The sequence below is a fragment of the Carcharodon carcharias genome, chromosome 22, assembly GCF_017639515.1.
Source record: "Carcharodon carcharias isolate sCarCar2 chromosome 22, sCarCar2.pri, whole genome shotgun sequence".
NCBI classification, from domain to species: Eukaryota; Metazoa; Chordata; class Chondrichthyes; order Lamniformes; family Lamnidae; genus Carcharodon; species Carcharodon carcharias.
In genome coordinates this window covers 67,722,951-67,748,329 of record NC_054488.1, presented here as the reverse complement: position 1 = coordinate 67,748,329, position 25,379 = coordinate 67,722,951, and the positions used below count along the sequence as shown (strand labels likewise).

At 42.5% G+C, this 25,379-nt stretch overlaps 1 protein-coding gene and 1 long non-coding RNA gene across 3 annotated transcripts in view; both read left to right on the top strand.

Annotated features, from left to right (window-relative positions):
• Positions 1-21,381, top strand: part of LOC121293818 (phosphoribosyl pyrophosphate synthase-associated protein 1) — a 50,605-nt gene extending 29,224 nt beyond the window's left edge. Inside the window, exons 7-12 of one of the 2 annotated variants that reach the window (XM_041217165.1) lie at positions 2,850-2,905; positions 9,524-9,669; positions 11,017-11,061; positions 14,076-14,146; positions 19,725-19,871; positions 20,906-21,381. In XM_041217165.1, coding sequence (XP_041073099.1) covers positions 2,850-2,905; positions 9,524-9,669; positions 11,017-11,061; positions 14,076-14,146; positions 19,725-19,871; positions 20,906-21,064 — 624 coding nt within the window. In that variant the 3' untranslated portion in view covers positions 21,065-21,381. The remainder of the gene's footprint in view (positions 1-2,849; positions 2,906-9,523; positions 9,670-11,016; positions 11,062-14,075; positions 14,147-19,724; positions 19,872-20,905) is intronic. The other variant, XM_041217166.1, reaches the window with a different exon arrangement.
• Positions 21,382-22,881: 1,500 nt separating this feature from the next.
• Positions 22,882-24,648, top strand: LOC121293822. The gene is made up of 2 exons (XR_005946603.1): positions 22,882-23,094; positions 23,970-24,648. It is a non-coding gene; the product is annotated as an uncharacterized LOC121293822 (long non-coding RNA).
• The last annotated feature ends 731 nt before the right edge of the window (positions 24,649-25,379 follow it).

Here is a 25,379-nt window from a genome sequence, read left to right as displayed (position 1 = left end):
GGATGGAGAGGAAGATTTGTTGTGGAGGGATGATTCTGAAACTGAAAGCACCACATCTGATCCAGAGCGGGATCCTTACAATGATGCCATAGCCAAAGTAATTCAGAATGATGTTGATGAACTCTTTCTGTTAGATGTTGAAGGCGATAAATTTGACTGTTTTTATTATGGTTAAAGGTACTTTTTTTGTAGACTTAATTCATTCAATGAAACGTGTGACATGGATTAATTTAAATTACCGATGTTGTTTCTTTTCATATTTCAAAATTGCAATCACTTACACCAACACCAGCCATTCACATTTTATACTCAGCTACAAGTCAGAATTTTCTGAGGCTTCAAAGGTTGACATATAACTATTTAATATGTACAATCCTTCTCTTTCCCTCTGAAAATAAAAGGTTAAGAATTGGGATAAAGTGAAATGTTTAATTTAGTCGGTGAAGTGTAATTAGGAGCAAACGCAGCATTCTGGTGCTGCTGAGTGTTTATACGTTAATTTATATATTTGAACATAAGACCCAGGAGCAGGAGTAGGCAATTCAGCCCCACCATTCAATACTATCGTGGCTGATCTCATTTCGGCCTCAACTCCAATTTCCCACCCTCTCCCCCATAACCTTTCAACCCGTTGCTAATTAAAAATCTGTCTATCTCCTCCTTAAATTTATTCAGTGTCCCGGCATCCACTGCAGTCTGAGGTAGTGAATTCCACAGATTCACAAGCCTTTGAGAAAAGTAATTCCTCATCTCTGATTTAAATCTACCACCCCTTAGCCTCTCATTCTAGAATGCCTCACAAGGGGGAACATCAGCTCCACATCTACTTTGTCTAACCCCTTTTGCATCTTATATGCCTCAATTAGATCTCCTCTCGTCCTTCTAAACTCTAGCAAGTATAGCCCTAAACTGCTCAATCTCTCCTCATAAGACAAGCCCCGCATCTCTGGAATCAATCTAGTGAACCTCCTCTGAACCGCATCCAATGCAACTACATCCTTCCTCAAGTAAGGGACCAAAACTGTACAGTACTCCAGGTGCGGTCTCACCAATGCCTTGTACAGTTGCAGCAACACTTGCCTATTTTTATACCCTATTCCTTTAGCACTAAATGCCAAAATTCTATTTGCCTTCCTTATTACTTGCTGTACCTGCATACTAGCTTTCAGCGTTTCATGCACGAGGACACCCAGATCCCTCTGCACTGAAGCATTCTGAAGTTTCTCTCCATTTAAATAATAAGTCGTCTTTTTATTCTTCCGATCAAAAAGGATAACCTCACACTTATCCACGTTAAACTCCATCTGCCAAATTTTGGCCCATTCACCTAACCTGTCTATATCCATTTGTACATTTCTTATTTCTTCATTGCAACTTACTTCCCCACCTATTTTGGTGTCATCTGCAAATTTAGCTATAGCACCTTCTATCCCTGTATCCAAGTCGTTAATATAGATTGTAAATAGTTGGGGCCCAAGGACCGAACCCTGTGGCACCCCAGTAGTTACAACTTGCCATCCAGAAAAAGACCCATTTATCCCGACTCTGCTTTCTGTTGGTTAGCCAATCCTCTATCCAAGCTAATATATTACCCCTAACTCCGTGTGATCCTACCTTGTGTATTAATCTTTTCAAAGGTCTTCTGGAAGTCCAGATATACTACATCTACAGGTTCCCTATTATCCACTTTGCTTGTCACATCTTCAAAGAACTCTAGCAAATTAGTCAAACATGATTTACTCTTCGTAAAACCATGCTGACTCTGATGGATTTTGACTTTCCAAAAGCCCCATTACTACTTCCTTAATAATGGATTCCAACAACAGACGTTAAACTAGTTTCCTACTTTCTGCTTCCCCCCCACCTTTTTGAATATTAGCATTTTTCCAATCCACTGGAACCTTTCCAGAACCCAGGGAATTTTGGAATATTATAGCCAATGCATCTGTTATCCCTGCTGTCACTTCCTTTAAGACTCTGGGATGTCGGCCATCAGGTACTGGGGACTTGTCACCCTTTAATCCCAATAGTTTGCTCAGTACTTTTTCTCTAGTGATGTTGTGTGGGCCTGGGGCTAGTTAAGAATATAACATTTCTTTTGTGCCCTCCTGGATTTGGATGTTAATGAAGAATCTTTGGAACACATGAGGAGGTCACTGAGCCTGGATCAGCTCTTTAAGAGAGTTTTTCATCTATTCCCATTTCCTACCCTTTATCTTGTGCTCTTTTTCAAATATTTATCCAGTTCCCAAAAAGCTTCCACTACTGGTTCTGGTTGGTATTTTACATGTCTTGACAATCCTCTTTGTAACAAATAAATCCTTTTTTTGTGTGTGGTTTTGATGATTTTGAGCTATGTGCTATAGTGCTTTTCCTGATTTCTATATTAAAGTCTGTCTTAATTTTGAGCATAATTATCTGCTTAATCTTCTGTTTTATTATGAATTCTTTTTCTTTTCTCAAATTTGAAGTTTCTCCTCATTTTGAATACCTTCTGCAACCTTTCCAGAACATCTCTTTGATCTGTGACCTGATCAGTGGTTTCTGTAGGCATAGCATTATCTACACAGTGACTGTCTTGTTCAACTATATAATTGCTCTGCAGTAAAATCACACTCCTACTCTCTGTGCTGACCAGACATGTTTTGAGTGTTTTCTGAAAGTCCATGTCTGACCTCTCCCCAAGCCTGTTGGCAAACTTATGAAACACTCCATAGAGTTCTGTCCCAGCCTTGCACCTGGCTTGGAGATAGCCTTTAAGCTAGCCCAGACTGTGTGAATTATAGGAGCGACACTGAAGCAAGTTCCATTTCCACAAGTGTTTTAAAGCTGCATATTCTTTCTTACAGATTCATGATTACAGAAATGCAATCATTGTTGCAAAGTCACCAGCTGCAGCCAAGAGGTAAGGATGGTCTGTTCTGTTGCATAATGGACTCGATTGTAAACTCAGGGAGAATGGCAAGTGTGCCAAGGCCTCTGCACCACCCCCCGCCACCCCCCGGAGATCTATGCACTCCTCTAATTCTGGCCTCATGAACATATTTGATCTTAATCACAGAAAATGCTGGAAAAACTCAGCTGGTCTGACAGCATCTGTGGAGAGAGAAACAGAGTTGATGTTTCGAGTCTGTATGACCCTTCTTCTCTGCCTCTGCCTCTCTACCCCTCTCTCCTCCATTAAGATGCTCCTTTAAAATCTGCCTCTTTGACTAAGCTTTTAGTCATCTGTCCTGCTATCTGGTTTATGTGGCTTAGTGTCAAATTTTGTTGATAATACTCCAATGAAGCACCTTAGGACATTTTACTACGTTAAAGGCAATACATAAACATATGTTGATGTTGTTTTGAAGTACAATGCCTTACGATGGGTAGTTTGCATACATCCATTCCATAAGCAATAAGGAAGACATATGAGCAGTTAATCTGTTTGCCCTGGGGGCCTGAAGCATTAGGAAAACTTGCTGCTCTTCATTCAAATAATATTTTCCAGTGAATCAAAGTAACAGCCAGATAAGGTCCCAGTTTAACTTCCCCATCAGCAGTACTGCACTTGGGTGAATATTATACTCAACTTGTGTAGGAGTTTGAACCAATTGTCTTTCAGACATGGTGTTGGGAGCTAACTTTATCCAAAATGGAAGTTTAAAGAGGATTCAGTGGAGTGAGCCCATATGGATAAGCCTTCAATGTGTGATGTCTGGTTTTGGAGAGTGTGCGTGCTTGATGACAGGTTTTGGAATGTAATTTTATAATCTGTTACAAAGTTGTACCCTTTGCTCTTATCTGGCTGCAGTGCTTAAAATAGTCTAGAAACATAACTCTATGGCACAGAAGACAGCCATTTGGTCTGTTGTGTCTGTGTAGGCTGAGAGAGAGAGAGACATCGAGTCCAACTCCACTTTCCAGCTTTTGATCCATAGGTTACAGTGCTTCAAGGGCATTTCCATATATATTTCAAATGTGATGGGGGTTTCTGCATTTACCACTGTTTTGGATAATGAGTTCCAGGCCCCCAACACCTCCTGGGTGAAAAAAATTATTCAACCCCACTCAGACCCCCACCCACCTCCAATCCTTCTGCCAATTACTTTAAATCTGTTGCCTGTTCATTGAGCTCTCTGCCAAGAGAAATGGGTCCTTCCTATCTAGGCACCTCATCTCTCTTCCGCCGCCACACCCTCCTCCCCCCCCCCACCCCCCAACTCCAGCCTCCTCTGTTTCAAAGATGATAACCCCAGCCTATTAAGTCATTCCTTATAGCTAAAATTCTCCATTCTTGGCAACATCCTTGTGAATCTTCTCTGTAACCTCTCTAGTACAATCACATTCTGTTATATTGCAGCGACCGGAACTATACACTGTAACTCTAATTGTGGCATAACTAATGTTTTATACACTTTCAGCATAACTTCCCTGCCTGTGAATTCTATGATTTAGCCAATGAAGAAAATTAACTACATTCCTTATCTACCTATACAGTTATGCTCAAGGATCTACGCCCATGCACTCCAAAAATTCCCCTTTTTCTACACTTCTCAGTATCCCAGCATTTATTGTGCATTCCCTTGCCTTGTTTGCCCTCATCAAATACATCACTCTCATTTCTCCAAATTGAATTCTGCCCATTTGGCCAGTCCACTGATATCCTCCTGCAGTCTAGTCTCCTTCCTCACTCTCAACTATGTAGTGAATTTTTGTATCATCTTTAAACTTCTTAATCATAGCCCTTATATATGAATGCTTTACACTTAAATGTATGATGAAAAGCAAGGGCCCAGGTACTGACTGCTCTGGAATCACACTGGAAACAACCAGTCACAAAACACCAGTGAACCCATTCCCTTTCCTTCCTGACACTGAGCTAACTTTGCCTTGGACCCTATGACCGTTAACTTTTCTGACCAGTCACCATTATTGAAAACAAAAATACCTGGAAAAACTCAGCAGGTCTGGCAGAATCTGCGGAGAGGAACACAGTTAACGTTTCGAGTCCATATGACTCTTCAGCAGAACTAAGTAAAAATAGAAAATAGGTGAAATATAAGCTGGTTTAAGTGGGGGGGTGGGACAGAGAGAGTCATGGAGGTATGTTGAAGAGTCATACGGACTCAAAACATTAACTGTCTTCCTCTCCGCAGATGCTGTCAGACCTGCTGAGTTTTTCCAGGTATTTTTGTTTTGGATTTCCAGCATCCGCAGTATTTTGCTTTGATCTCACCATTGTTGAAAGCCTTGCTAAAGTCCATGTAGACAACATCAAAGCAATTTTATCCATCTTCAGCCAGAAGTGTCAAATGGATGATCTATTTGGGTTTCCGCCGGAGGCCCCCAGCTTTGCAGGTGCCAGTCTTCAGCCAATTGGATTCACTCCGTGTGATATCAAGAAACAACCAAATGCACTGGATACTGGGCCCTTATAACAACTCAGCTGAGGTTCTGAATACTTATAGCTGTACTGGAACAGATTTGTTAGACCTGTGGCTGGGAGCACAACGTTAGCACCTACCCGACAATGGAAAATTGCCCAGCTATGTCCTGTCCACAAAAAAAAGGACAAATCCAATTCTGTCAATTACTAGTCAGGGCATCAGCAAAGTGATGGAAGGTATTGTCAACAGTGCTATCAAGCGGCACTTATTCAGCAGTGACTTGCTCAGCGAGGCTCAGTTTGGGTTCTGCTAGGGCCACTCTTCTCCAGCCCTGAGCCTCGGTCCAGACATGGAGAAAAGAGCTGAATTCCCGAGGTGAGATGAGAGTGACTGTTTTCGACATCAAGGCAGCATTTGACCGAGTGTGGCATCAAGGAGCCCTAGTAAAATTAAATTTAATGGGAATCGAGGGTGCAGTTGGTGGGGGAGTGGGCAGGGGGTAACTCCTTATTGGAGTCACCCCTAGTACAAAGGAAGATGGGTGGGGGTTGTTGGTGGTCAATCAACTCAGTCCCAGGACATTGCTGCAGCAGTTCCTCAGAGTAAAGTCCTCAATTCAACCATTTTCAGCTGCTTCATCAGTAATCTTTTCTCCATTTTAAGCTCAGAAGTGGGGATGTTCGCTGATGATTGCACCACGTTCAACACCATTTGGAACTCCTCAGATACTGAAGTAATCTGGACTAAAAATGGACTAGGCATGTTCATATCTAGGATTTTGCATCATTTTCCAATCCTGTCTAGCCACAGTTGTGATGCTGGAGGACCATTAACATGGTATCATTATTTAAAAAGAGAGGAATGGATAGTGCAAGTAATTACAGGCCTGTCAGGCTAACCTGTGCAAATTATTGGGAAAAATTGAGACACCGTATAAATCACCATTTAGAAAGACACTGATTAATCCAGGACATTCAGCATGAATTTGTTAAGGGAAGGTCATGTCTGACTAACTTGATTGACCCTCCTTGTTACATTCACAAAAAACCCAATGAGGATAGTATTTTTAATTCATTCATGGTATATGGGCAGCAATCATAAGGCCAGCGTTTATTGTCCATTCCTGATTGCCCTTGAGGAGATGATGGTCAGCCACCTTCTTGAACCGCTGCAGTCCATGTGGTGTAGGTACACCCACAGTGACGTTTAGGGAGGGAGTTCCAGGATTTTGACCCAGCGACAGTGAAGGAACGGCGATATATTTCCAAGTCAGGATGGTGAGTGACTTGGAGGGGAACTTGCAGGTGGTGGTGTTCCCATTCATCAGCTGCCCTTGTCCTTCTAGGTGGTGGAGGTCACGGGTTTGGAAGGTGCTGTCCAGAGGACCCTTAACGAGTTGCTGCAGTGCATCTTGTAAATGGAACACACTGTCCCAGTTGTGCATTGGTGGTGAAGGGAGTGAATGTTTAAGGTGGTAGATGGAGTGTCAATCTAGCAGGCTACTTTGTCCTGGATGGTGTTGAGCTGCTTCTTGAGTGTTTATGGAGCTGCATTCATCCAGGCAAATAAAGAGTATTCCATCATTCCTGACATGCCTTGTAGAGGATGGACAGGCTTTGGGGAGTCAGGAGGTAAGTTACTCGCCACAGAATTCCCAGTTTCTGACCTGCTCTTATAGCCACAGTATTTATACAGCTGGTGTTACGATCCCAGTTGATGTTACTACTGGACAAGTCAGATCCCAGAATGGAACCTGGCTTGATAGATCTTAACTTCTATTTTCTGTTTAGAAACATGGAGAATGGTTAGAGAACACATTCACAGGAGTCTACTGGTGTGCTTTTAACAGAAGAATGAAACATTTATTAAGCAAGAAGAAAGAACTATATTACACTACTCCGTCACCCACAACCAAACCTTTACAGATATACATAGATTCATAAGGATAACACAAGTTATAAAATCTATCTTCTACTCAAGTGTTCACAGTAAGTACACAGGCCATGTACTAGTAGGCAAACTGTGGTCGGACACACCACATTGTGAAGCCAAGTGACTGATGTCACCAAAGCAACTTCTGTGGATCTCTCATCAACTCCGCCTCCCCCCAGATGCTTGTCACACTGTGAGCCAGCCGGCCTCACTGAACTCCACCTTTCACACAAGGGTTTGCAATCTCCACTCTGACTTTGGAGTTTTCTCCCATTGACGCTTTCACTTGGACGTCTGCAACCAGGATCCACCTCCAAGGTTTTGATCTCTCCTAATGTTCCTCTGCCCAGATCTCCATATGCATTCGAGCTTTGTTTTCCACGCCCTCTCTCAGAATCTCAGCCATGCCACAGACATCACTGCTTCACAGGCTGGCAGTAAGGAGTCACCAACTTTGGCTGTCTCCTGTAATCTTCTGGCTTCTCGCAAGCCCACGTTGCCTTAACTCTGCTTGCGCAGCTTTCTCTCTGTAGTGTGGAGCCTTTTCCTCTCCTGCTTACTTTAACTTCACTGAACAGGGACTGTTCCAGATTCCTGCCCTCGCCCTTTACTAAATTGTCGTCATGGGACCTTTTCCTGTCCCACTCCCTGGTTTTAGAACTTTCTTCTTTTCTTTGGGACCTGCTTCCTGCAGCTCCCACTCATGTCCAGCTTCTTCTGGCACCTTCTGCAGAATAGTGTTCTCTTCCGGATCACCTGACCCCCACCCCCCCCACCTTTGCACTGCTTCACTTTTGGGGTGTATTTCCCTTCTGTGCAGGTGCAAGGCTAGCTTTAAATAAAAAAAAATAACAATTTGTGCATGTGTGCAGGGCCGTCTACCAGCCTAACACTGAGAAACCCAACCAACTGCGCATGTGCAGCCATTCTGCAGTCGACATGTGGAGAACCTGAAGGTCATAATAAAGAACGACCTGTGCATGTGAGGCCATTCCAGGGCTGGTGCATGTGCAGAAATCTCTGAGGCCTACTGGGAACTGTATAACCATTTAGGAAACCTAACATTCCTAGCACCTCCCTATCAGACCTGGAGACTAACAATTTACTCTGTCAGCACAGCTGCTCTGCCATTGCCCACAGCAATGTGTTAACATCTTGCACCTTCTTAGCAAATCTCTTGGCTTGGACCCCTCTTGTCCCCACAGCAACAAAGCCATCCAGACTTATTGTTGGGCTGAATTCAGAGCAGGACACATGCTTTCCCCCACCCCCCCCCACCCCATTCCTCCATTTTACCTTAGAGACAGCCCCAAAACACACTAATCTTAAACTTCGTATTTGTAACAATAACAAAGTTAATTTGACAAGTATACACCCAATCTGCAAGTTGATTTGTTTTCCTGTATTTTGTCGCAGCCCTTCCTAGGTTTGGATTTGAAATTGGATCTCCCATCCATGCGCTCAGTTTTTTTCTGTAAATGGTGAAGTGCAGTTGCCCCAGCATTGAAACCCTGTGGAACGCCCCAGCTCCCACTATTTGCCTGTCTGAGTAACTATCTTTAAGCCTTACTTTTCTTCTCTTTTGTTACTAATTGGCATCCATTCTGCTACCCGTCCTCTGACTCCACAGAGTCCCGTTTTCACCAGCCGGTTTTGTCAGCTCGGATTCACAAATGGCCACTTCCAGCAAATGCCAAGCAAATGAGTTTGTATCAAATCTGACTGGTTGTAGTGAAAGTCAAGGCAGTAATCCTTCTGAAAATAACTGACTTGACCACCTTGACAGCCTGATTTAAAAATAACCGAGGAGCACAGTTGGAATAAGTAAAAATACTAAGTTTGAAAGGAAATAACTAAGGGCTTCTGTTAAATCCTGGCATTGCTAATTATGTAGGATTCACGTTGCATTTCACAGGCCGGTGCTCAGGGGTTAGAGGCATTAGCACGGCTGCACCTTGGATGCTGCTGATGTTTCACGCACCACTCTCAGCCAATGGCTTTGTGATCTGTTGGTGAGTAGTCAGGAGTTTATTACACAAAGTATGCCACATTAATTTTAACATAATTGCTTACTCATTTCTCAGCACAGCTTCTCTGTGCCAGTTCAGAATGCTTTTCAGTTTCAGAATCAGCAGGCGTGAGCTTCAAACCAGATACATGTTGTGAAAGAAAAGAATACGTTGATATGCTGCCGTCTGTTTGCCCCTCCTCTCTTTCAGAGCGCAGTCTTACGCAGAGCGATTACGGTTGGGACTGGCAGTAATACACGGAGAGGCCCAGTATGCAGAGTACGATATGGTGGATGGTCGTCACTCGCCGCCAGCTGTGAAGAACACAACAATACATTCTGGCCTGGAGTTACCATGTAAGAAATATACTGGGCTGCAATTTCTCAGGATTGTGGTTCTTTCAGATACTCATATAGCTTCAGACATACTAAGTATAAAGACTGAACCTGACATCCTTGCTGGTAACTGTGTCCGAGCTGTGGACAGCATTGGTAACTCCTGCACCTTGTATTTGAGTTGCAGTCATTTAAATTTTGTTCATTAACTTTGGTAATTAATACGTGGAAACTTGGCACAGTTAGAATGTTTGTTTTTCTTTTGAAAACTAAACTTACAAATAGCAGCTGCTGCTTTATGACCAGGAGGTACAGCACTGGCTAACGCCTATTGCTTGGATTTGTTTTACTGCTGCTACAAAAACTGGTTCCAGCCAGTTTATCTTTATGGCCCATCAGCTGTTCCCAAATATGGTCCTTACACAGTTTCTCTCCTTTTTAACCCCAACCCTTTTTGTCCAGACAGTTTTCAACCCTTCCCTTTCCTGAAGCACAAACTCTCGTGCTGTTGTTCTGTACCGTCTATTGTGCATGAAAGCAAGCACAAAATCACACTTTTTTACACAGTTACACATTCTTTCTCTCTTTCACACACACTTGTTCACTCACTCAAACCCACAGACTCTGTGTGCGCGCTCCTGTTCACTTCCCCTCCCCCCCCCCCGTGTGTCCGCCCGTTCTAAGTTCGCACCCACCCCCCACCTTGCTCAGTTGCCCCCTGCCCTGCTACCCTTTCCCACTTCTCCCCCGCCCCCCCTCCCACCCCTGCTGCCTGCCCCCTGGCTCCTGCTCCCTCTCTCCCCCTGCCCTCTGCCTTGCATGTGTTTGCAGCCCCACATCTCCTTTCACCCTCCCAGGCTGGGGTTCATGTTTTCTGAATTGAGTTGTCTTGCTTTAGTTGCTATGCTTTGTCATATCACCACATCCAAGGAATGAAAGCTAGAGTCTTCCTGGACTCTTAATCAGTTAAGCCATTGGAGATGCCCATGCACTTTGTGACTCTATTTGATAATGTAAGTTCTGCTGAAGCTGGTTTGTTTATGGTATGAGGAGATTGGCAGCTGACAGCGACTGCAGCTGACTTCACTTTCACCATAGCCATGGTTTACATTCCAGGAAATTGAGGTGAAAATTGCATCTCCTTCAGCTGACGCATGCAAACCTGCTGAGTTTTAATCTCGGTTTGGTTGCTTGAAATTACAACGTGTGTTTGATGTGAGTGGAATTTCACAGCACTCTCATCAGCTGGTGTACAGAAAGCCGCTGTCTGTTTGACACCACTGCTTTTAGTCCTTCAGATTATGTTGTACTGTAACTTTGTTTTGTTTTATTAATTTATGTTCTGCCTTTGTGCGTTTGTGCTTTTAGCTGTACATAGGCTGCAAGTTCCGTTTCCTGGCATTGAGCTTCCAAGTACGAGAGTATAATTCTTCCGTTTAACTTTGTGGAGAGGCCTGGTTCTGGGATATGCAGGGCTGATTGTGATTTGCAGCTTATTATCTGCATGTATGAATTGGCAAATAACCATGGAGAGGCCTTGAGAGTCAGACTGAATAACGAGTGAAGCAGAATTTCACACACTTTTCCTAAATGTATGGAAGGACCATAGTGTCAAGTGTCCTGATAATCAAATAGGGAATTCTCTTTTCAAAAAAAACAAGTGTATCCTTACAGCAGTATTGGCATATTTGTAGAGACTTTAAAAATGCAAATACAAAAAAAATCAAAATTTGCGAATGTTGGAAATGCACAGTATTTCTGAGCACATCAGTGAAGGGTCATTAGTGTCAGACTGGTAACAGTACTGCCCAAGGCAAACAAATAAAACTCATAAAAGCAACTGGGCCTGAGATTTGTGCTTTGTAAGTAGGTGGGGAACTAGTAGAGGAGCCTCTTGTCCTTAAAACCCTTCAAGTTTTCAATCTGGATGTGGGCTGACTTTTTTGGATGCTGATGAGCCCCAAGTGCATTTGCAGTATTTTCTGATATTATTTGAGACCTTTGTATTTTGTAAAGTGGCTTAATTCTCACTCATTGTTGCTGCAGTGACTCCAGCAAGCTTTTCAATCCCATCTTTCCTCCTCCTCCAGGCACAATGCCCTAAGAGGACATTGGAGGCCATGGATTTCTGTTGGATTGGTCCATGATTGTTGCTTGGCAAAGTACTTCAGTAGTTTGCTGTTGCTTTCTGCGGAATGACTGACCAGGAAACTCTCCCACTCTTACTGCCTGCCATCAGGCATGTTGGGAGGATTTACAGGCTGATATTCAACCTGTTTGGCCACATTATGAACGTGGCCATCAATTCCTGAAGTGGGACTTGAACCTGGAGTTTCTGGCCCAGAGGTAGGGGCGCTACCCACTGCGCCACAAGACCTCCAATCCCATCTTCAGCTGCTTATCCCATCTTTAGCTGCTTAAATGTTCTTTTGCCTTTGAACAACCTTACCTACTCAAGAGGTGTTGTTTCCCTGGGGATGGGGTCTATTGCAGCCAAGGGTTTTTGGTGGTAAATTTTCAAAGCTTCTTGGAATTTGTAACCTTTGCATAGGTATAAAGGTTGAAATCCCTGGCAATACTGACCCCTTAACTAGAACAGTTTGTTATACCTGACAGTAAGTCTATTAGCTCCATAGTAGCGTGTTTGAGACTGCAGAGTGGGGACTCTGTAATACTTTGATTTTCTAATACCAGGGGCACAAAGAGGATCTCAGATTTTGTATTTGCTTTTTGACTCAATGGGTTGATGTTTCTGGTGATGCAATAACAGGTCTGTTTCCTTTGGGGAGCTGAGAGTTGCTAACAGTTAGGATGGAGGTGCCCAGGTGTGTGCTAATGTTTAGAGGTGTCCCTGAAATAGGATCATTTGAAAACCTCTGCACTAATGGCTGAGAGTTTGCTCTGACCTGTGGTCTTTTACACACATTTGTTTCTGCTTGCCTGGTGCTGTGATTAGCCATGTATTGCATGTTTCAAATACTGTGCAGGACTGGACCATTCTGCTTCCACAGCTGCGATCTGTGATATTTCACCAGCGGTGCCTGAGGAGAAGGAAAATTTATGCAAGTGTCTTGAGAAGTGCAGGACACAGGGTTTCAGCTTTGGAAAAGGATGGGGAGTAGCACAGGGACCCCATGTCCATCAAACCTTTCCAGTGCCGCACAGTTTCAAAACTCATTCATACAAACCTGGCATGTTCTGGTGAAACGTTGATGATTTTTGATCCACCAATTGTGCTTGGGTTTGTAGTAATGAAGCTTGACCATTGCATACACTGCACACAGCAAACACTGGAGCAGTCTCTGAGTGATTGTTGGGTGTTGTGTGTTTGGCTTTTGTTAGGTGGTGAGAGCTTTTGGGAAATTGGAACTGGTTTTTTTTGCATTTATACCAGATAAACAATGAATGAGGTGGCTGGAGAGTAACCAGGAACAACCAAAACCTTCAGTTATTAGTGTTTGAAAAAGCCTTCCAGCTTCTCTTGATTCTCATTCTTTGTGCATTGGGTGGTGTTGAATTAAAGGAACCTTCAATCTGCCATTTTTTAATGCATGCTGTGATTTGGTCTCTCATGATACAGGAGCTGAATAAAATGCACATTCTGCAACAGGGAGCTCATTATGACACAATCTGGATCCCGCATTGCTGCTGTCAGACCTTACACCTTTTCCGATAGTGTGTAGATTTCCTTTCCATCCGGGCATGTTGACCCTGCTTTGCTTATCAGCAGGAACAAAGTTCTGAATTTTGGGCCTGGCCACTCATGAGATGCCCCTTCTGTGTCTCTACTCAGTTTACAGCTCTGCCTCTGTGTATTTTCTTCCTTTATGAAATTGAAAATTTTACTACAACAATGCTGTATGCAGCGAAAAAACTGAGCAGATGCGATATGCAGCCCCAGAAAGAAAAGACACAAATCTCAAAGTGATGAGTCTGTGCAAAGTCTTGATATGCCCAGCCCTACAGTTCTCCTAGCTGCAGTGTAACAAAGATGTGGAGGCATTAGAGGCAGTGCGTAGACCTAGCTAATGACATCTGAACTGCAGGGAGAGGCTGAAGAGCTTGGAATTGTTTCCAGTAGAGAAAGCGGATCTTGAGAGTTATTAAAATATTCAAGATTCTTAAGAGAATTGAAAACTGGACCCTGAATATGGTTAGGGTTAAGGTACAATTGAAGCACCCAGCCCCTTTACTACTGGACAAACTATATCCCAAACCCCTTCCCTCTCCAGTTCCACTGTATTTCACAGCCTCTTCTATAAACCACATTGTGCATAGTCTTCTAAGAGAAATAATAAAACGGTGTCTGTAAAATGTTGCCTGTATGGAATGTGCCTTTTGTTCCACTCCCAGAGAGGGGGTTAGAAGGGAACATTTTTGGTCTGAACATGCCTGATATAAATAACCTGTCTCTTTCCATTGTGCAGTGATGATGCCAAAAGAGAAGCCACCCATCACTGTAGTTGGAGATGTTGGTGGAAGAATAGCCATCATTGTGGTAAGAATGAAATTGTACAAGTTTCTTGTTTATCACCGGTATTTTAATGCAGGCTGTGATTGATTGGTGGGTAGTGTTATTCTCTGATTAGTGTGTGAAACAGGGTAATGCGATTTCCCTATTAGGCTGTATTTACACAAGAACACGAGCAGGAGGCGATCATATGGCCTGTCAAACCTGCTCTGCCATTCAAGATGATCAATGCTGATCTTGGGCTTCAACTCCACTTCCCTGTCCCCTCCCCATATCCCTTCATTCCCTGAGAGACCAACATTCTGTCTATCCCAGCCTTAAATATATTTAATGCTGGAGCATCCACAACCCTCTGGGGTAGAGAATTCCAAAGATTCACAACCCTTTGAGTTAAGTAATTTCTCCCCCCCTCAGCCCTAAATAATCAGCCCCTTATCCTGAGACTGGGCCCCTGGGTTTTAGATTTGCCGACCGGCAGGGACAATCTCCCAGCATCCACCCTATCAATGAGATCACCTCATTCTTCTAAACTCCAGAGAAAATAGACCCAATTTGCTCAGCCTCTCATTATAGGACAACCCCCTCATCCCAGGGACCGATCCAGTCAACCTTCACTGTACTGTTCCAATGTAAGTATATCTTAAATGTGGAGACCAAAACTGCACACAATACTCCAGATGTGGTCTCACCAAAACCCTGTACATCTTAAGCAAAGACTCCTTTATTCCTTTGGGTCAAAATCCTGGAACTCCCTCCCTAAGAGCACCACATGGACTGCAGTGGTTCAAGAAGACAGTCACTACCACCTTCTCAAGGGTAATTAGGGATGGACAATAAATGCTGGCCTAGCCAACGAAGCCCACATCTCATAAGTGAATAATAAAAAAAAATCCAATCCCCTTGCAATAAAGGCCATTTGCCTTATAATTACATGCTGTACCCATGTTAACTTTTTGCATTCCTTGTATGAGCTAACCCAAGTCTCTTTGAACATCAACGCTTAGAAATTTCTCACCTTTTTAAAAAAAAAAATTCAGCTCTTCTATTCTTTCGATCAAAGTGAATAACTTCACACTTCCCCACATTATACTCCATCTGCCATCTTGTTGTTCACTCAATTTAACCTGTTTATCTCTTTGCTGCCTCTCTGTGTCCTCCCCACAGCTTACCTTTCCACCTTGCTTTGTATCATGAAGCAAACTTAGATACATTACTCTGTCTCTTCATCTAAGTCATTAATATAGATTGTAAATAGCTGAGGCCCCAGCACTGACACTTGTAGCACTCCACTATTCACTACCTGTCAACTTGAAATAGCCACATTTATGTCCATTCTCTGCTTCTAATCTGTTAACCAATCCTCCATCCATGCTAATATATTACCCCCAATTCCATGTGCACTTATATTGCCTATTAAGCTTTTGTGTGGCACCTTTTTGAAAGTCTTTTGGAAATCCAGGTGTCCTAATCTACTGGTTCCCCTTTATCTAACTTACTAGTTACATCCTTTTAAAAACTCCAATAAATTTGTCAAATTGGATTTCCCTTTAGTAAAACCATGTTGGCTTGTTCTACCTATACTATGATTTTCTAAGCATATTGTTAACACTTCCTTAATAATAGATTCCGGCATCTTCCCAATAACTGATGTTAGACTAACTGGCCTCACTCCCTCCTTTCTTGAAAAGCGGAGTAACATTTGCCTTCTTCCAATCTGATGGGACAGTTTCCGAATCCAATGAATTCTGGAAAATCACAGCCAGCGCATCCACTATCTTTGTGGTTATCTCCTTTAAAGCCCTAGGTCATCAGGCCCTGGGATTTATCACATTTTAGTTCCTTAAGTTTCTCCATACATTTTTTCTGTTGATGTTAATTTCCCTAATTTCTTCACTTTTTTAAGTTCCTAGTTTACAGTCTGTTTCTGGAATGAAACTTGTGTCTTCTACTGTGAAGAAAGACACAAAATATTTGTGCAATGCCTCTGCCATTCCTTTATTCCCCACGATGTATCCTCTCCTGTCTCTGATTCTAATGGATCAACATTAAATTCAGCTACTCTCTTCCTTTTCATATACTTATAAAAGCTCTTTCAATCTGCTTTTACATTAGTAGCTAGCTTACTCTCATATTCTTTCTTTATTTCTTCTTTTTGGTTGCCCTTTGCTGGTTTCTAAAACCACTCTCAACCCTCAGACTTGTTCCTGTTTTTTATTCCAACATTATAAGGCTCTTCTTTTGGTCTAATACTATCCCTAACTCCCTGAACGAGCCATGGATGGATCTTTCTTCCTGAGTTTTGTTTTTCCATGGAATGTATTTTTGGGCATTTTGAATGTTTCTTGTTTCCCACTGTTCATTTGCTGCCATACCTTTTAGTCCTTTATCTAGTTAACCTTGGGCAGTTCTTCCCTCATATCTATATCATTGTCTTTAAGGTTAATGTTCTTGTTTGTGATTGGAGTATGTCACTTTCAAATTTAACCTGGAATTCAATGGTATTATGATCATTATTTCCCAGTGAATCTTTTACGATGACATTACCAATGAACCCTGCTTCATTACACAATATTAGATTTAAGTTAGCTCATCCTTAGTCAGTTCCACAACATATTGCTCCAAGAGACTGTCATAAAAACCTTCCATAAACTCATCTTCTAAACCACTCTTGGCAATTTGATTCTCCCATTCTATATGAAGATTAAAGTCCCGCATAATTATTACATTGCCTTTGTTACAAACGCCAATGATTTCTTGTTTCCATCTCTGTCCAACGGTATAACCACTGTTACGGGCCTATAAACTGCTCCCACAGTGTTTTTTTGAGTCTTGCTATTCCTAATTTCCATCCATACTGAATCAACTTCATGATCTTCTGAGGCCAGATCCTTTCTCTCTAAAGTCCTTATGTCATCCTTTATTATCTGGACCACTCCTTGTCCTTTGCCATTCTCTCTGTCTTTCTGAAATATTGTGTATCCTAGAATATTTATTTCCCAACCTCGATCATCTTGTAACCATGTCTCCGTAATGACGATTAGATCTAAATAATTTTGTGCATTCAGATAATGAGCTTATAATTTTTTTTCACTTCTATTCCCTGCAATGACCTTATTCATTGATGTACATTTTTTGTTAAATTTTCTGTCCTTACTTGTCTTTAGCCACGTTGCTATACTCATCCGATGCCTTGACTTTTCCCTTTGGATTTCTAAATCGCCCTTCACCTGAAACCCCACCCCTGCTCCTCACCCACTCCCTTCCCCTTCCTGTTAATTTAAAACTCTGTCCGCAGCCCTGCTTATACAGTTGGCCATGCCACTGGCCCTAGTCCAGTCGCTCAGTTCACCAAATACCTTACTCTTCCCTGAGTATTGATGCCAGGGATCTAAGATGCTTGTTCCTGCTCAGCAAGGAAACACAGCAGAACAACTCACTACATTGAGATATGAAATTCTCAACAGCACCTGGACAAATTTCCTTTTATTTTTTCATGGGATATGGGTGTTGCTGGCAAGGTTTATTGTCCATTTCTGATGAGGAAGGGGGTGGTGAGCTGTCTTCTTGAACGACTGCAGTCCATGTGGGGGTGTAGGTACACCCATAGTGCTGTTAGGGTGGGGTAGTTCCAGGATTTTGGCCCAGCGACAGTGAAGGAATGAATATATTTCCAAAACAAAAATAAAAATACCTGGAAAAACTCAGCAGGTCTGGCAGCATCTGCGGAGAGGAACACAGTTAACGTTTTAAGTCTGTATGACTCTTCAGCAGAATATTTCCAAGTCAGGATGGCGTGTAGCTTGGAAGGGAACTTCCAGGTGGTGGTGTTCCCATCTATCTGCTGCCCTTGTCCTTCTAGGTGGTGGTGGAGGTCATGGGTTTGGAAGATGCTGTCAAAGGAGCTTTGGTGATTTGCTGCATTGCATTCTGTAGCTGGTACACACTGCTGCTACTGTGCACTGATGGTGGAGGGAGTGAATGGTGTGGTAGAGGGAGTGCATGCTGCTTCTGTTTGCCTGTATTGTAACTTCACCAGATTGGCACTTCAGTTTTGGCTGGCACTCTTCCTGTTGATGAGCTGTGGTTTGTCTTGCTAGATCGCTGTCAGCCGTTCTTTTCAAATTGCTAAGAATTCTGAATAATTTTTGATGTGTTTTACTTTTCAATCAATTGACATTGATTTGTTGTGAATGGTGCTCCCGCTGTACATGGGACTGAGTTAACCCCTGGGAATTTCACTGAATTGTTCCGACCGGGATGGGAGGAGTGTGTGAATTATCGAGGTTCACTACTCCTCAAGCCATATCATTACTTTAAATGTTTAATTTTCTCACTGAAATGGCTGATTGTTTCCCTATTCCCAGAAGAAATGAGATTCTGCCCAGGCTTCTTTCAAAAAGCTCGACGATTAATTTATTATAAAACAAAACTCCTTTTAAACAAGTTTCAAGAACTGGTTGACATACAATTGTAATCTGGAAGGGTAACTAACTAACCCTTTTAAACTTCCCCAGTGCGTGTGCATGCACATGCACACAAACACACGCATGCACATGCACACAAACACACATGCACGCGGTCTCTGTAGAGTTGGGCAGTTGGGGAAAAAACCCTTAGAAACAAAAATTAAAGCTCATGGATGTTTAATGCTGTCGATGTGAAGTTCCCTCGGGTGAAGAAGTGACGCTGGGCCCAGTAGATGCCAGGAAGTTCACCAATGCTGCTTCGTGTGGAGGAGAGTAGAGCTGGACCAATTCTTCCTGTCTCAGCCATCAAGTCCAAAAGTATGCAGACAAACTGCACTCAGATGAGGATTAACTGGCTACAGGTCGAAATCGAAAGCAGAGGGAGAGCCAGTCAGGGTAACCTCCTGCTCTCAGCCTTTCCCCAACAAGAGGGAGAGCCAGTCAGGGTAACCTCCTCCTGTTGTCAGCCTTTCCCCAACAAGAGGGAGAGCAAAACCACAGCTTCAAACTTAAGGTTTGCCTCTGCCATGTGACTACCTTTCTGTCTTCCAGCTTTCCATTAATTAAAGTTCTTTGCAGTTCCAAACAAACAAACAACTCTTTCTCAAGTACCATCCAGCTCCGGTGATTTCCTGGTAGAGGTCTGTTTGTTGACAGTTCCAAGATAAACTTAACCCTTTTTAAAAAAAAAAACTCGTAGCCTCCAAATGTCCAAATACTGCAATGTTCTTCTGTATTTTAAAAAGAAAAGTGTAGTTTAAAGAGATATGATTTTAATAGAATACACATGAGCAGCTGCAATTAGTCCTCAAGACAGGATTGATTTCAGGGAAAGAAGGTTACATTTATATTGCACCTTTTGCAACCCAAAGTGTTTTACAGACGTGGAAGATAGAAAAACATGACAGCCAATTTGTGCACGGCAAGATTCCTTAAACTGTAATGTAATAAATGGCCAATTAAACTGATTTGAGTGGTGTTGGTTGTGGACTAAATAATACATTTTTCTGTAAAGTGAGACTGCGATAATGTATCTCTGGCAAGTGGCATGAAGCAGCTACGATAAGCTGTTTTCTGAAGTTGTGCTAATTCCAGTTGTTTCTCTTCATTTCCCTTCTACCCTCACCCCTTCCCAACAGGATGACATTATTGATGATGTTGATGGTTTTGTAGCAGCTGCTGACATTTTGAAGGAGCGAGGTGCATATAAGATATACGTCATGGCTACACATGGTCTTCTGTCTGCTGATGCCCCCTGTTTGATCGAGGAGTCAGCTATTAATGAGGTATTAACTTTATTATCTCTGTTATATCTGACTGAAAAAGTGTTTTTATTTTAGGTACTGAGTGAGTAATTGGAAAGTTCTGTCTTTATAATCTGTGGTGTTATACTCGGTGCATCACTGTAGATGTGAACTAGTATTGGGTGGTATGTGTGACTGTAGAGTAAAGGTGAAGTTGGTTAGCAGCTTGAGCAAATAGATCTCTGTCTGTCTTTAATGTAGAAACGTTCAAGACACCTCTCAAGTGTAACTGAACAAAACTAAGCACTGAGCTAAAGTAGTTTTGAGGAGGGAGGAAGACTTGGTCAAAGAGATATCGTTACTTTACATTTTGTTTAATTTTAAGGTTAAGCATCCTGCTACGTGTTTTTTTTATTTCTTTAACCTCTTAATGCTTGCCTCTAGTGTAAGTGAAATGCTCCTTTACATCACCAGACAGTAATTTCCTGGAGAATTCTTTTGGTGCTGGCTAATTTGTTTTTTCCCTTACACAACTGCCCATTTTTTTGAATTGTATTTAAATATTTATTCATCTTTCATTTTTCACTTCTGAAAGTCTCAGTTCAAAATGCAGAGCTGTCTGCTGTACACTGACCTGCATAGGCTGCTCCCTGCCCCAACACCACTCTCACCCCCACCTCCCACATCCACCTCCCACATCTGTCTGCTGTACACTGAGCTGCATAGGCTGCTCCCTGCCCCAACACCACTCATTCACTCACACACACACACACACACACACACACACACACCGCACCCCCCCACCCCCCGTCTCCAGCTCCCACATCCGTCTGCTGTACACTGACCTGCATAGGCTGCTCCCTGCCCCAATACCACTCTCATCCCCACCCCACCCCCACCTCCCACATCTGTCTGCTGTACACTGACCTGCATAGGCTGCTCCCTGCCCCAACACCACTCTTAGCCCCCCTCCAACTCCCACATCTGTTCCTAGCATTTTCTGCTTTGATTTCTTGCTTTGAGTTTACTCAAATTTCTCAAGCATAAATATGATTTCACTCTGCTTTCTCCTGAAGGTGGTTGTAACAAACACCATTCCTCACGAGGTGCAAAAACTACAGTGCCCCAAGATCAAAACTGTGGATGTCAGTATGATACTGTCTGAAGCCATCCGCCGCATCCACAATGGTGAATCCATGTCCTACCTGTTCCGCAACATCACAGTGGATGACTAGCCTATTCCGAGACTCCTCTCTGAAGCTGTAAAGTGTGTAACCAGACTGGTAATGCAAGTGCATTATAGCAGTGCCTTGCACAGCTGTAATTGTTGAGAGCGCAGTCTGTCTGTGCCTAAAGTGGCTGGGTATTTACTGTCACTGCTAAAAAAAATCATTGTGTGACAAGGGATGCCCTGATTTCAAATCAACATTTTAAATAGTTACTGCATTGTCATTTCATTCTGTAAATAAAGACTGTGCAGTCTGTTGAAAATCACTGCTCATGGCTGTTTTAAAGCTGTATATTAATAAACTCCATGCGGTTTGGTAACACACACTCCCTGTACAGATTGACTGCTTAGACAAATCATGACAGAAATGTGGAATGAAATGTTGGTGGAAAATCTGCTGACTCTATGTTGAAAGGTTTTTTAAAATGATTCTGGTGTAAACTTCATGATGGCATCATCTGGGATGCAGGGTGGTGAAGGATTGCTTATCCTGTTGATAACTAAACAATTACCTAAGAATTTTCTACGGTCATGATTGGTTCTGTACAAACCAGAGTGCACAATTATCTAAAGTAAAGGGAACCTGGTTGACCTGCCAGCTGTTTGGTATTGGTGCTTACTGGTCTCCTACCTGAGGTTTTCTTCTTGGCCACCAAGTATTTTACAGAACTGCTCTTTGGGATTCAGAGGGTGAAACGTTCAGGAAATCCCCCCCCCTCCTCTTGTCCAGATGCGCAGGTAAAGCCTTGCTACAATGCACAAAATTTAATTGAAGGGATTTGTTTTGGAATAATTACTTGTTAGTCTTAGGAATTTCAGCAGTAGGTAAATCTAATTAACTGATGTTTTCACAATTTAAGTGGTTCACTTGCACAGTGTAAACTCACCTTTTTTAGACACGTGTTCCAGGGGTCATCTACCTTTAATCTGCTAGAGTGAGGCGTTGAATTTTCATACTAGACTTAATTTTCGAAATAATTTCTCAATCTAGCTAAATTCCTGTTTTGTTATATGCCTCAAAGCTGTCAGTGTTGAGAGTCAATTGAAGCTTTAAGATTTTTGTTGGGTAACTATAGAGGAATATGCATCAAAGGCAGGTCAGTGGGGTTAAGATACAGATTAGCCATGTTCTAATTAAATATCTAAGCATTCTCAAGGGGCTGAATGACCTCTTCCTGTTCCTGCACACTTTCTCTCAATTGTTCTGCAGCCTGCAAAAACTTTGGACTAATTTGAATTTCCAATAACTGTTACTTTTCATCCACATCTTCCACTTACTGACTCTGTTGAGCATAGTTTAAGCATGGGAGAACCTGGAATTCTTGTTTTTTAAGAAACACTAGTCCTGCCTGGAGTGCAGGGCAAAGTTGAAGTGGAGATCAGAGAAGTAACGATAACTCTGGAAGCAGTGATGCCAAACTCAAGTTTCAAACGATTTTAGTTTGTAGGAGGAAGTGATGGGACTCTGTGCTGTGGGAGGGTTCAAAGGGGCTCCACACTGTGGGGTGGGGCACAGGAGGGCTCGGCAGCATTGGGGATGTGTTGAGGGGGCTTTGTGCCACAGGTTGGAGCACCACCAGGCAGGTTGGAAGGTGTGAATGGGGTAAAAAAGACACCTGAAACAATCTGTTATCTGCAGCAAGGTTAGCTGGTGGCGTAGTGATAATGTCGCTGAACTAGTAATCCAGAGAACCAGGTAAAGACGGGTTCAAAAAACTCTATAAAAATCTAGAATTGAAAGCTAGTCCAGTAAAGGTGACCATGAAACTAGCATTAATTGTCATAAAAACCTATTTGCTTCACTCATGTCCTTTAGGGAAGGAAACCTGCTGTCCTTACCCGGTTTGGCCTACATGTGACTCCAGCAATGTGGTTGACTCTTAACTTCCCTCTGAAATGGCCCAGCAAGTCAAGGACAATTAGGGATGGGAAACAACTACTGGCCTTGGAAGTGACGCCACTTCCCATTAAATAATAATGGAAGAGCAAAGTGCTGTTTTGACTGCTGCTGTGGGATATCCTTTTTAGTATTTGCAGGTTATAACTCCCCTTTATTGAGTTATACATAACTTGTTAATAGCAATCTGCTGACATAGTGATGTAAATGTAGTATCTACTGAGCATGTTCCATAGAATGGTAGCTGTCCATGTCTCCCCATGGTCTAGGTATACTTTTAAACTATATTCTCAATTAGAAATCTAGAATTATTTCAAACAATTGATAAACAACTCTCCATTTTTTTCTTACAGCTAGCCTAGGATTGACCCAAGTAATTAAGTGTTAATCTTAAATGCACCCCTTTCAAGATTCTTGAGGATAGGACTGAGCAGATTGTCCTGCCCCAAGTGCTGTCCTGATGGTTCTGAGTTCAGCCAGGATTACGATTGCTTGAATAATTTAGATACCTGGCTGTGCTGGGGTGGATGAACCCCGGTCATAACATCGTCCAAGCCACTGGCACTGGGCTCTTGGCAAATCTACCTTGATATCTGGTTCCTTTGGGACCCAACTTGCTGGCACTGTTGGGCTGGCTTTATTATACTGGGTGTCGGCTATTGTTTTGTTACTCGCTCCCGATCCTGGCCGTGTGCGTGAGTAATATGCACTTTGAGTTTGTTAGCAGCCCAGAACACTGACTTAGATGTTGACTGAAGCCTTTTATTTTAGAACAGTCAGGTCTGTGAACATTTGGTATTTATTGATCCGTGAATGTGGAAGCTTCTAAATTTGAAGTAACAAGTTCTGCTGTGAATTATTGAGCCCTAACAGCAGGGGCTACTCCAAGAGGACTTCAACTCCTGTTATTTCTAGTGCACAATTGTGTGTAGTTCTGAACTTGAGTCCTTTCTAATGGACTTTAGACTTTCCACAGTGGCCCGTTGCAATATTTGTGGTATTTCTTCCTTTACAGTTGACTCCTTAACTCCAGAGATAGGGGAAGAGCACATCAGACTGCCTTGGTGACTGCATCTTCACGGGATTCACCTCTTTAAGAAGCTGCTGGTGAATGGCGTGGCTGTCAAACACCTCAATAAATAGTGGGTCACACTGACAAATGTTTCCCTACTGGACTGTGGGTTGTGATGCTTCCAAACTCTGAAAAGATTAACCTAAAACCAGGAGAGAATGAGAGTTGGTGTTTGAATGAGAGGGCTTTGTACCCCAGAAGCCTATCACAATCTTGTGTCTTTGAGGTGGAGAAGAAGAATGTGCTAATATGTGGTGTCTTAAACCTTTCTCATGTGTAACGTATCTCACATGCATTGTATCACACTGAAGTGCAATGAATATTATGTTGTATGTTGAGAAAAGACTTTTGGGAAAATCCTTCTCTGACCCAGGCACCTTGCAGTAATTACTCATCAGTTCACTGGCAGTTCACAGTTGCTTGTGATACTAAATGCACATTGTTTCAGGAGCACGTATTTTGTTCAGTAACTGTCATTTGGAAGGAATATGCTAGAAGTTTCTTGGCTCATGCACCTCACATTTGTATCTGTTCAGGTATTGGCAATTTAATTGAGTCAGTTTCACTGAGGATGGAGAGTGGTGTAGCAGTGCTTTGAGGCAATAAAATTGACTAGTTCACTGTACAATGCACTGTCACTGTATTTACTTATCAACACATTATAGCTTTCAGTTCTTGTACAGTAAGATCCTCTTGAACATTTGCTGTCTGAACAGCCTGTAGACATAATTAAATGTAACACTTAGATGTGCCAGGTTTTGTCACCATACCAGGATTGTAATTTACTGCAATGTGAACAATCTACTGTAATTCAGCAAAGCAGTAAAAGCCAAAGCAGGCTGGCACTATTTTATGAATTTGATTGTGTAAAACTATTTGTCTTTTGGTATGAGTATTGCTGAAAAAGAGACATGTCAAAGCTTTTCACCTTGCACTCATCAGGACATTCGCAAGAATACCAAATGTAAAGGGAACAACAATTTACACTTCATGAGAAGAGAGTGCTGATTGGTTGGCAAGTGGACTCTGGTTGGTAGAGGCGCAGCTGTGTAGAATGTACCAGTTAACTGATGACTGACAGTTAACTGCCAAGATTTATTTAAATTCAAACCAGGCAGGTTGACTGTAATTGGTCAAGGCAATGCTCTGGGGAATGAACCAGAGATCGCCAGTCACCTGTTTTGTTCAGTTGAAACAATGTGTGTACATTTTTTTTTTCTGTCTGCCAAGAACAGGACTCTCATAATATATGTGGCTTCTGGCACGCGTAAGTGAGCCACACCACGAGCCTGACTGATAATGTTAAATTGGTTGTCAGTGTTATTCTTAGCGCACTCAGGATTGTTTAGCAAA